Raw genomic sequence first — 13322 nt, forward strand, 5'->3', positions numbered from 1 at the left:
CAATCAGTTATATGAAAGCTGTACGATATAGTCAGCTGATCATTATCATTGTAAAACCCGTATGGGTTTTCCCAACATCCTAACTTTAAAAACAGCAAAGTTATGGCATTTCCAATCGTACAGGTTTGTGGCAGCTATAAGATATAGTTGGTCGATCCTTGTGAAATTCGGATTGATTGGCCAAAAATAAAACCCATAGAAAATCCCAACTTCCTAATTTTACAAACACCAAAGCTATGGCATTTCCGATCAATCAAGTATATGGCGGCTATAGGATATAGTCGGCTGATCCCGGCCGTTCCGACTTGCGTGCAAAGGAACGAAGGGTGTGTGCAAAGTTTTAACTCGATATGTTTAAAACTGAGAGACTAGTTCGCGCAGAAACAGACAGAGGGACATGTTTATATCAACTCAGGACGCGATCCCGATTAAGAATATATTTACTTTATAGGGTCGGAGATGTCTCCTTCACTGCGGTGCACACTTTTGACCAGAATTATAATGCCCTCTGCTAGGGTATAAAAATGTATAGTAGTAATAGTCTAATAATAAACCGTATTTATTTAACTATTAATTATATTGTATATTGAACAAAAATTAAAGTCGATTTCTGGATTTAATGTACAATTATATATTTATTATTTTCCAGATATGTTGACGAGCTATTATATTGGTCGGGTCGTAGAATGATTTTAGACGAATATTTGCAAGGAGACTTATCGCCAACCAGATTACCTCCATCTTGGGTAAATACTCAGAAGTATGTATTTCAATCGGATGATGGAGGGCTGGCTATATTGGATACATCTACAAACTTAATTAACGTACTAGTGACCAATCATACTCTTCGTCAATTAAATGTTCAAGGATACGCATGCTCCCGCGATCTTAAATATTTCTTATTTAAGCACAATGTAAAAAAAGTAAGAATTATTTGTTTAAGGTTGGTTAATAATAATACAACGTCTTTCATTAGAATTTTCAGAAGTCCTTTACAGCATTTTATACAATTTATGATGTTGAAAATGATCACCACATGCCAGTCAAATTAAAAGACTCCTTAAAGGTTCAAAGAACTCGTCTTCAGTATGCAACATGGCTTGGCAATACGACAGCAATTATATTTGTTGTGGAAAACGATATATTTATCCGAGAGTCCCCTTTAATGGAAGAAGATATAAGAATCACCTCTTCGGGACATGAAAACCAAATATATAATGGTGTTCCTGATTGGCTTTACCAAGGTAAAGATTATATGATGATTATGATTTAAGTTTACACGTACCTAATAGAAAAAAATTCACTGTGGACGGCAGTACACATAGTGACAAAGAATACATACGGCGATGTATTCCGATATATTCAGCCGATTTATTTGCCCAATTTTTTCAAACGACATTCTCTACTTTAGATTATTCATCACAGCCTTATTCTTACACCATATCCTCATATTCTGTCCCACTTTAACAGAAAGTTCTCTTCTTTTGGATCTTCTTCGTATTAAGCCTGTTTATTCGCCAGGGCCCGATGGTGTCCCAGGGTGCGTGCATAGGTATTGGGCTAAGGCCCTGTGCAAACCTCTTCACAAGTTTTTTACCTTATCTCTAGAAACTTCCCAATTCCCAAATATTTGGAAGGAATTTTTTGTTATTCCTCTTTTCAAAAAAGGTAACAAGTTAGAAGCCAGTAACTACAGAGGTATTTCTAGGTTGTCAGCTATTTCTAAGCTTTTTGAAAAAATCATAACTCCTCATTTGCAGCACCTTTGTAGATCAATCATTTCTCCGTGTCAACACGGATTTATTAAACGTAGGTCCACAATCACTAACCTTCTAGAGCTTACTACATTTGTGATAAAGGGGTTATATAGTAGTTTTCAAACAGATGTCATTTACACTGACTTTAGTAAATCACTTACTTCTAGTTCAAAAACTTGATTTGTTAGGATTTCCAGTTGATCTTCTTAGATGGATCTCAAGTTATGTGAAAAGTAGGTCACAAATGGTCCTTTTGAAAAAAATCAATTTCTAAAATTCTCCGTGTTACCTCCGGTGTTCCACAAGGGAGCCATCTGGGTCCGTTACTTTTTACATTATTTATTAACGAACTTCCTTCAATTATAAGTCATTTTCGCGTTCTTATGTACGCAGATTATGTTTAGTTATGCCTGCAATATAAGGATATTTCCTGCCATTTAGACTTGCACTCCGATCTAGATAATTTTCAAAACTGGTGCCGAGATAATTTACTAAATTTAAACGGTTCCAAGTGCAAGCTAATGACTTTTTATCGGGCCAATCCGATATACGTTAAGTGGCAGTTCTTTGGATAGAATAACTCTTGTAAACGATCTTGGCGTTCTTTTGGACCCTAAACTAAAATTTTTTAATCACATTTCGTCCATGGTTAATAAAGCCAGAGGAGTGCTTGGATTTATTAAAAGGTGGTCAAAAGAATTCGATGATCCTTATTAAACTAAAACTTTATTTATTTCGTAAGTCCGTCCGATTCTGGAGTATGGGTCTCCCGTCTGGAGTCCACAATACGGAATGCATATTGGTCGTATTGAATCTGTACAAAAAAACTTCCTTCTTTTTGCTTTACGGCGCCTAAACTGGGATGAATATCTTAACTTACCTTCTTATTCTAGTAGACTTCTGTTGATTAATTTACCCTCTCTAGCCAACCGTAGAAACATGCTTGGTACTATCTTTATTTATAACCTTATAATACATGCTCATATTGACTGCCCCGACTTGGTAAGTCGGCTAAACTTTTCTGTGCCAAGTAGATTAACTAGAAATTATATTCCCCTAATTTTAAATCATTGTAGATCTTACCATGCCTTGCATGAGCCTTTCAGAGTTTTATGTTCTGACTATAATAGACGTTTTACAGGATAATCTCAAATCTTGACTCTCTGCCGCTTCTAAAACGAGTAATACTTGCTTCAATGGGACAATATTGATCTTACTATTACTCTTTTCCCCGGACCTTTACCTATCCTTTCTTACCTTGCGTCTATCTTTTTGCGAATCATGCCGTACGATACAGGGCTGCGCCTCTCGGTCGGCTAAGCGGTAAGTGGGCCGTGAGACTCCGCGAAAAAAAAAAAAATCAAGAAAAATCTGCTATAGTGGTCCGATCGGAACGATTGAAACACCAAATGAAAGGTATAGCTGATTCTAATAAGCGTGGACAACAACTTCTTATTCTTAAAACTAGTCGATGGTCGTCCGGAGCGCTCCAAGTATCACTTATAAACATTTTTCTGGGGCATGGTAGAATCATCCAAGGCCTTCCGCAACGTCATCAACGTTTCCACAGCCGAAATTTCATTCCGCAAACAAAATTTGATGGCACTTCTATGATCAATTAAGTCAGACATTTTAAAATCGAAAAATGCACTCTTGCTCTTTTGGTAAACAGAAGCGTAAATAGTACTGATACTGACATTGATATGAAATTACCACCCAGATGTCATCAACAGTCCTGCCAACTCAGAAAAGAACTAGTCCGAAATGTTGAGCCCGCGAATTTTAAATTAAAAATTCACCTTACTTTTTGCCCACAGTAAATTTAACACTGTACTCCAGTATGTTTTACTTAGAATAATAACATACTCCTATTTATATTTATTTTGATTTTGTGTTTTATTTAGAACAAAAATGTATATTTTTATAACAAATTTTTAACTCTATTTCACTTTGGTTTTTAATGGCAAAGTGATTAATGTTGCTTGAAAAGAACGGGATTAATAAAGAAAGTCAATTATTAAAACCTATTAATTAAAATGTGTAAGTAATTTGTAAAAGGCCGCATTAGTTTCTCGCTCTTACATGTGCAACATGTAAATATGCTAAAATCTTCTTGTCGCTGTGTCTGAATTTAATAACTGGCGAGCATCGGCCAGCAGTAAAATGCAAAAGCTCAGAAAAGTATAATCAAAACACAACCATGTAAATTTGATTTGATTTGACCAGTGACGAATTCACTAAATAAACAGGCAAGATGGAACAAGGTATGATATGAACACTATAAGGAGTATTTACCCTGCATTCTGATTTGGCATCTAGAACTGGAACTTATTCTTTCTTTTCCCACAGAATTAGAAAACACTCAGCCCCCGTTTTAACACGTTTTTTTTCAGAAAGTGTCTATTAAAATCCACTTATGAGTTTTATTTTCTTTAGCTTGTGGCTTTGCACTAAATGTGTATTTTATCTCAGCTTAGTTGGTCTTGATTTTAAGAATAGAATAGTTTCGTAACCAAAGAATAAAAAACCATGTACGCCTGTTGGTTAGAGTTAATTTTTTTTCAGACAACTGGTATTGATGGCGGTGGAAATTAAAAACAATGAACTTGGTCGTGAGTTTAGCAAGTTACCCCGAAACGGAAATATGGCTCAGCCAAAACTGACAAAAATCTAATCCTTTGCATAGTATTTTTCGATTAATATTCCTTAAAGGTCTTCGAACTCATTATAGGTTAACCCTAGCTTTCTCCTTATTCTAACTTTCACAAAAGTTGGCGCTAGTTTAGCATTAAAACCTTTCACAAACTTGTTTTTTTGAAAGTTTCTTTTTACAACTCCTGGTCCACGGAAAATGATACTTCTCGGCTTCTTAAGTTATACGATTTTACATTCCAAAGTTGCTGTTGGACTTAAATAAATTGTACTCCATTGTCGCAGACGATGGGGTATACCAAAACAAAGAAATAAGTCTTCGCCTAAATAATTTAGGATAGCTGTTAGGCTTTTTACTGGCTTAAGGGGGTATATACCTTTTTTTGTCGAAAAAAATAGGAAAGTTTGGATTTTTTTATGTATGTAACTATTGTTTTTATTAAATGAATGATTATATTTTCAGAAAGTTTAGATTGTTGACAATGTTTAAGCAAAAAATTTTGAAAAAATATTTAATAGTTTTTAAGGTGTGGCTGTTTCCCTTAAACGCTTTTTTTAAAGATCCTTGTGGTGATAATTCCCCAGGACGAACGGGTCAACTGATACCGAGAAAATAAAAATATTTCATTAGTTTAAAGTAGTATCCTGTACTTGAACGAACGTTTTTAAAATTTTTTACGGGAACGTTTTATGCAAAAAATGACGTTTTTGGACGCTAAAATTCTTACAAAACTATCTATTTCGGCGAAATAAAAAACGATCGTTCAAGTACTAATAAAATTCATTACAAACATTGAAAAAAAAATTTGAAGAAAATCGGTTCATTAGTTTTTCGCCAATCCATATCACCGCAAAGTCATTTTTCAAAAAACACCATTTCGAGATATTCGCGTTTAAAGTTTCAAGTTTGGGTTTGGGCGGAGACGAGGCGCGTATCTAGGAGCGCTGTAACTTTTTTTCTACTGATCAAAACTCTATGAAAATTTGGGAAATGTTCCCAGGAGTTGTTCTTTAAGATAAAGCAAAAAAAAATTTTCGATTTTTTGAAAATGGAAAAGGTATATATATACCTTATATACCCCCTTAAAAAATGGCAAAATTCCACTATAAAGAATATATATACTTTATAGGTTCGGAGGTGTCTCCTTCACTGCGTTGCACACTTTTGACCAAAATTATAATACCCTCTGCAAGGGTATAAAAATGCAGACGATTGTTCATTAAGCCATCGAAGAATTTAAAGCAAAAATTCTTCAATTACCGGCAACAGAAACATCTTTAGAAGAGGTTGATCGTATACAAAAGCTAATCAGGCACCAAGCAGCGGTTGAGGAATCTATGTCAAGAACCTTCAAACACATATATCCAGAAAACAAAATTTACTTATAAAACGGTAATTGATAATTTATGGAAACAAATTGAAAGTCTTTATTTTGAAATCCTCAAATTATGTATAACACCGATTTATCTCCGCGGAAGAAGCAATGTTGTAACTCTGACATCCATATGCTGAACCTGTTTCAGTAGCCACCAATCATGCGGTTTCGACAATCTCTTCGATACAGTTGCCAAATGTTTCCATTCCAAAATTTGATGGAAGCTATCTAAAACGACAACAATTTCATGACATTTTTAATAAAATGGTTCATGAATCAGCGATACCAAAAATACAAAAAATGTGGTATCTTAAAGCGAATCTTTCTGGAGAAGCAAAGGTTAGTCAGGCATTTAGAATTAAAAGAAGTTAATTATGACACTGCCTGGACCATGCTTAAAGAACGCTTCAATAATAAGCGGGTCCTTTCGACTGCAATATTTGAAAAATTCTTTGATCACCCTAATGTGACGAATGATTCTCGGTCAATAAAAAATCTGCATGACAATATCAATAAATCATTGTAAGCCTTGAAAAATATTGGAATATAAACAGATACATGGAATCCAGTCCTCCTGTTCCATATGACAAGAAAACTATATCGGCTTACACACACACTGTATGAGCATAAAGAGAAACAAAAAACAAGTGCTTCAGCAACAGCAAGTTTATTGGCATGCCTGTTTTGCCAAAAAGGGCATAGTATATACAAATGCGAGAAATTCAAGGAGTCAACTCCTGCTGAAAGGCTGACCTGGGCTCAGCGAAAAAGGTTGTGCGTCAATTGTCTCAAGGCAGACAACATGACCAAGCAATGCATGTCTAAATATACATGCAAAAAATGTTACAAAAAACACAACACATTTCTATACTTAGGTAACGGAAAAGCAAATACCGAACCTAAAACGTCCGCTTCTGCTGCTACGAAAAACAGTCGTGAGAACAAATACACACGGTTAGCAACGGCTAGAGTCATAGTGCAAGAACTAAACAATCAAGAAGGAGGTTTTTAAGCACTGCTCGATTCCGGATCACAAATTAATCTGATATCAGAAAGACTCGTTAAGCGGTTATCGTTGCTACTACAACTAACAAACCTTTGCATTGAGCGAGTTGGAGGTCAGCTGCTAATAAGTAAACAACGCGTTAGTGTATTAATTAAATCAAAACATAGCGATTTTGAAACAAGAGTTGAAGCCTTTGTTCTTTCTCATATTGTGGCAGATCAGCCTACGGAACAAAAAAATTCTGGAAACTGGACAACATGGAACCGATATTGAAATACAGGACGCCAGAGGAAAGACATTCCGAGAAGCATTTTTTGGAAAATCTTCAGCATGCACAAGATGGAAGGTTAATTGTCAGATTACCTTTTTCTGAAGATCCCTCAGCAATGCTTGGAGCATTTGGACAATAAAAATTAGGAAAATGGCCATTAGGATCAAATGCACTGAGAAACGATTTCTATGTTGATGACTGCCTAACTGGAGCAGACACAATTATAGATGCTACAAGGATTCAAGAAGAACTAAACAAAATCGTAATACCTTGCGGATTTAAACTAAGCAAATGGTGCTCTAATTCACACCATCTACTAAAGGAATTTTAACCTGAAGATATTGCTAGCAACATAAATTTTGGCACTGCACTGGAACATACCAGTGTAAAGACTTTGGGAATTATTTAGGATGACAATTTTTGTGGAAAAGCTCAAGAACATAACACTCAAATAATTACAAAAAGAGTGGTAGCCTCTGAGTTGGGTCAAATTTTTGACACACTTGGTCTATTTGCTCCAGTCATAATCAGAGGAAAAATCTTTCTACAAAATGTTTTAGTTCTTAAACTAGATTGGGACACAGAGATTTTAGTTTCCCTAAAGGAAAGTTGGGAGACCTTCAAACAAGATTGGCTATGCTTAAACAAAATGACTATTCCGAGACACATTTATGATGGAAAAATACCTCATAAGCAAGAACTACACATATTTGTGGATGCTTCTGAAAACGCGTTTGGTGCTGTGGCTTATATAAGAGCAATAAATAGGAACAAAGAAACGACTGTGCGCCTATTAGACGCTAAATCAAAAGTAGCACCTCTTAAAAAGCAAACCCTACCACGACTATAGTTATGTGCAGGTGTGTTAGGTGCAGAGCTTGCTGAAAAGGTGAAAAAGGATCTTAATTTACATTCAGAATCCATTAAATTTCATTACTGGACAGATTCCACAATCTTATGTTGGATAAATGCAAAAGCATCGAATTTCCATACATTCGTTGGAAATAGGTTGTCGAAAATACAAGATACAACCTGTCCAAATCAATGGAGAAGAAATATATGGAATTAAACACGGAAATTCATTCAATCGCTTGCAACGTATAATTGCATACATGTTACGATTTTGTTATCGTAAAAATAGAAAACAAACCGTCTTACTAGAGATTGACGAATAAGAACAAGCTAGGCGGATAATAATACGTTGTATACAACAGGCTGATTTCACAAATGAATTTTATCACCTTCGACGTCATCTAGAACGCCCATAACCCAATAGCAGCAAGGTCGCATCTCTTCATCTTCATTTGGACGATTCTATCATAAGAGTAGGAACAAGGGGGGAAAATTACCCAATTTCCCGGGATGCAATGAATCCCTACTTATCTCCAAGCCGTATCTCCGTTGATGCAGTAGTGTCCGACGATACTTGCCGGATCGCGGAATATCGTTTTGTGTTTGGAGTTTGGTCGTCGCAACTAGCAATTGAAACACACTGCATAGCGGAGATTCAGAGTATTCTCATTTTTTCGACCTCTCTTTTTTCGTTTTTTCCTTTTTTACGACATTTTGAAGCACTCTACGACCGCACGTCAATCACACTCTCTTGTTTTATCTTTATTCTTCCATACGGTTTGAGCGTTATTTTGTCACTCTAAATTTTCCAGCCTTTTGATTTTCAACACATGCAACGCCAACATATGCAACGCCACTTAAACCAGATAGTAACAGAATAACGGAAACTTCTGCGGGTAGCGTCATCCCGATCTCGCTTATCTTCCCAACCACATCGAAAAAATTGTTTAAGTGCGAACCAATATTACTTTGTAATAAGACGGCGTGCCACTGGACAACGTTCGTGGCAAATCGTGTGACTAAATCACCCAGTTCACCGAGGTGGAGAAATGGGCACACGGGCCAGCATCCAGTCTTGTTCAAAACCTAAACCCGTTCCTTAATTCCCAAGGGCTCATGAGAGCATGCGGCCGGGTCACGGCCTCCGAACTTCTCCAATATGACGAATGGCATCCTGTACTCTCCTGCGATTTTCTCCAAGCTCTCAAAGAGGCTGTGACGGGTGCCTATAGTCATCAGCAGCTGCTCTGGCAGTTCATTCCTTCGGGAGCCCCCCACATGGGAGGCATTTGGGTGGCAGGCGTTAAGAACTTAAGACCCTGTTTTACCGTGGTCGTAACGCTAAAATACGCGTCCAAAGAGCTGTCCAGGCTTCTGGCTAGGATCGAAGCGTGCCTAAATTCGCGTCCGCTCGCGCCAATGCTCGAAGACCCAGGCACTGGCACTCACGCCTAAGCACTTTTTTGTTGGAAGGCCCCTCCTCCCCTCCACATCCATTATAAACCGCTGGCAACACCTGAAGGCTTTTCATCAGCAATTTCGTCTGCAATGAAAGGGGGAGTACCTCGAGAAACTCCATAAGCGGAATACGTGTCGAGACCCTACAAGAAATCTCCGTGACGGGGATATGGTAGCGATGAGGCAGAATTGACGCGGTGATTCCAGGATCTAAATGGTCATGTCCGTGTGGTCGACATCCGCACTGCGCGGAACTAATTAAGCGTCCCATAGCGAAGGTCGTCCTTCTTCGGATGGAAGCGTCCGCCTGCCCGCAATAACCAGTGAGCCCTGCACTCCAGTGTTCTAATTCATCGTGCCGATTCGTAGCTCCAATTCGTAGTTCTTATCAGTACTGATCCAAATTTTTCAGCTGTCCTATTCCGCCAATAAGATAACACATGATGTCTCCACGTCCACGCTGCGCCATCGCATTATAAAGCAGACGTACTCGAGGTATGCAATCCTACTGCTGCCGAGTCTACAGTGGGATCCATCCAAACCGGAAATGTCGTAGGCTCCACCGTCTGCGTTCCGAGAAGAGGCTCCGGGCTGTCCTTTCCAACCGGTACTGCCCCAGCTGTTTGGCCCACGAGCACTCCGACGGAGCGTGTCGACGAGGTGATCGCTGCAAAACGTGCGGCCAGGTTCATCCCACGATCCTACAATTCCACGAACCGCCGATGTCTTCACGCCAGTCCCGCCCGGCGGCATTCCGGTCGCAGAGCACCGTCTTGCAACTTCCGCGCTGCGGAGCGCGGGCCTCGGGTTCGGATCCGAACTCCAAGGTGGCCCGCTGCCCATCTCCCGCTATCGCTTCAGCGGAGTAAAGCGGGTGGGAGTGCGGTTTTATGTTTAAGTTAAGTTAGTTACATGTATGCAGCGAAATAAAGCTGTCGCGCATTTCGAGGTTTCGCGCCGTTGTATATATTTGGTTAATCTTCAGGAAGTTTTTAGCGGCAGGATCGCTCCGCTACAAGCAAGCACAATGCAACTTTCTACTGAACTATGATGCAAATCTTCACTTACCCTTATATTTTAGTAGACTACTATTAATTAAATTACCCTCCCTAGCCAACCATAGAGCGATGCATGGTACTGCCTTCATTTATAACCTCTTTCATGGTGAGATTGATAGCCCCGACTTGGTAGGTCGGCTTAACTTTTTTGTGACAAGTAGATTAACTAGAAGTTATTTTTTTCCAATAACAAATTTGATCTTACTTTTTTCCCCGTCCTTTTACTTCTACTTTAATATCTCGCGTCTATCTTCTCGTTCAGTTGGGCGAGTGGTAGGCTCTGGGATTCCGAGAGAAAAAAAAACAGCTACATTTCATCTCGTTTCCTCGCTTTAAACTCATTTCGCAATGGACTTGTCGCCAGAAATGCAGTGTCAGGGACTACAGCAAGTAATGGTCGCGTTGAAGATTTTCAGCCACAAACATTCACTTGGAACAACACGAAATGGTATTAAAGTATGTTGGAGAAAGTAGAGACTTTAGCTTATAGAGTAAGCTGCAGTGCCAGACACGTCAAAGGATTGCTTCACATCCAAAATCCCAACATCCAAAATACCAACAATATTCTTTTATCCTAACGGCTTTAAGAATATGCATCTGTTCAGCATGACTATGCAGAAATCAAACTGGTTGTCTGAAATTTCGTTATCATTCTTATTAGCCAAAGTACCATCTGTTTAAAGCAGGCAAAGCTTTTGAAGTGGCTGTTGCTTAAGCCCACGAGTGCATTTCCGTAGTTCACAGCCTCGATCACCATCAGGATCAAAAGAAGAAAGTTTACAGAGGAAAAAGTCCGAATTAACATCGAAAAACGCTTTTCATTAGTGTTTACACTCTTTTTACTTTTTTAGTGATCCATTCGGCATTTATAATGGCGTTTTTATCTAAGGAACAATAGCGTGGTTACCGTTGGCGGTAGCGAACAACTCAGATCTGTAGATTCATCATGTTTAATAAGGCTCGTAAGGTGATCCTTAAATCATCCATTGCTAGCCCGGCGAGAGAGCAGTTTTGGTTTCGCCAATCGTCGAAAATTCACTGAAAAGTTGTTTAAAGTCCTGAGCAGATCAAGAAAAGTGTATAAAATGCATGCTCGTTTCTTTACTCTTATACGAATGTTATAACAGAGTAGAAGTGAGAAAAATCAGTCGCTAATAAATTAATAATAATCTTGGGTTAGAACAGTTTCACATGTTATACAAAATTCTTTGCTGAAATCATGATATTGTAGTAAAGTGGGTTTCATCTATTAAACTTTAAGGTTTTCGAATGCCTTCTGACATTTATCTGTTCATTTAAATGTAACACGTTTCTCACTTAATCATCTGGTTATGTGGCGTGAGTAATCGGAAAAAATTTGTATAAACCGTTTTTAATAATTGCAAAATACAACAAATCTTCCAGCCCTATCTGTGTCCGTTGCGACTGGATATTTTTCTAAGACATCATATTTCTTACTGTCTAATAAAATAAAAAAAAAAATTCAGGTCTAAAGAATGCGCAATTTTTTTGGGTGCAGCTTATTTTATATAGTTATATATAGTTATATAGTTATATTTCTGGAATTTATTTAGAGTTCATGGAAAGTATTAAGCACTTCCCAATTGTTCAAGATCGGAAATTTACCGGATAACATTTAATTGTTTATTTGGCGAAAATCGATTACTAACATCATCTTTTATTATTTAAATCTGGTAGCGACTTTTTCATTAATTAATAAGGCTATTCAGAAACTAAAGGTTCTCCTATTTTGTCTTTAATTCCTTACTCAACTTGTTTTGCTACTTTTTTCTTTTGACTGTGTTCTTTCATCCCTATTTTTATACCCTTGCAGAGGGTATTATTATTTTAGTCAAAAGTTTGCAACGCAGTGAAGGAGACAATTCCGACCCTATAAAGAATATATATTCTTGATCAGCATCACTAGGAGAGTCGATCTAGCCATGTCCGTCTGTCTGTCCGTCTGTCTGTCCGTTTCTGGCTTGCCGAAGTTTGCTTCCTTTCTGACGCCTGAACCGTCAGGTAAGAATTGTGTCGGCCCAAGACAGTGTGCGATTTGGTCTCGCTAGCGTTAAAAAAGCGTTGATATTTTTTCACAAGTCGATAACAGATGCTTTGATTAGATTTATCGTCAGCTGTAAACGGACAAACACACCATATGGTTTTGCAAAGAGCTTTACAAAATTCTTTATTTTTGTGCGCATTGATTTTCAGTTCCTCGGAAATTTACAATTTTTATTGAATTTATTAAAAGTTTGGCTTTTTGTGACCGGTCTATAAATGTGTAGCTCATAAAACGTAGTGGTAATTCAATGTATTAACAACGAGCCCGGATTAGCGTACACCTGTCTTTCGTGGAGTCGAACTTACCGAATTCAAGTGGATTCAGTCTAACTCTTTTATTAGCCGAAAGTGTGACTCAGTGGCGACCAAAATGTATAATATGAACTGCTATTACTTGCTAGCCTTCAAACTATGGTACTTTTTAGGCACAATGTCAGTAGCAAAAACGTATCCATTTTTAGTATGGCACTCAGAAGTCATCCCAACCAAGAAGTTTGTTTTCATAGAAAACTTTGTATTTGGTACAGTTTCGAAAAACCTTAAATATACTCTGGAAGAGCAGTGCGAAATTGGCAAAAAATTGCAACATTTTACTAGTAGGCTTATAGTAAAGTGGAAAGACTGTGGAAGAAATAAGGATTTTTTCGAAACCAAAAATCAGGAATGGCTAGATACGCCGCTGGTATTAATGGAAATCTCATCTTCTAAAAATTGGACGTCCACAAAAAGATTTTGCGGATTGTTGCAAAAAAAAGCAAGTCAACAAACTGTCAGACCTAACTGAAGATGTCCCATCAGATGCATTGTTGGTAGCTGCAAGCTTCAGCT

General features: G+C 37.9%; 1 protein-coding gene across 1 annotated transcript in view; it reads left to right on the forward strand.

Annotated features, from left to right (window-relative positions):
* Positions 1–635: 635 nt before the first annotated feature.
* LOC108038176 (prolyl endopeptidase FAP) overlaps positions 636–13322 on the forward strand; it is a gene marked incomplete at its 5' end in the record, with an annotated part of 193389 nt that continues 180702 nt past the window's right edge. Inside the window, 2 exons of the mRNA XM_044456814.1 lie at positions 636–923; positions 977–1244. Coding sequence (XP_044312749.1) covers positions 636–923; positions 977–1244 — 556 coding nt within the window. The remainder of the gene's footprint in view (positions 924–976; positions 1245–13322) is intronic.

The sequence above is a fragment of the Drosophila rhopaloa genome, unplaced genomic scaffold, assembly GCF_018152115.1.
Source record: "Drosophila rhopaloa isolate 14029-0021.01 unplaced genomic scaffold, ASM1815211v1 contig_153, whole genome shotgun sequence".
In the NCBI taxonomy this organism is placed as follows: domain Eukaryota; kingdom Metazoa; phylum Arthropoda; class Insecta; order Diptera; family Drosophilidae; genus Drosophila; species Drosophila rhopaloa.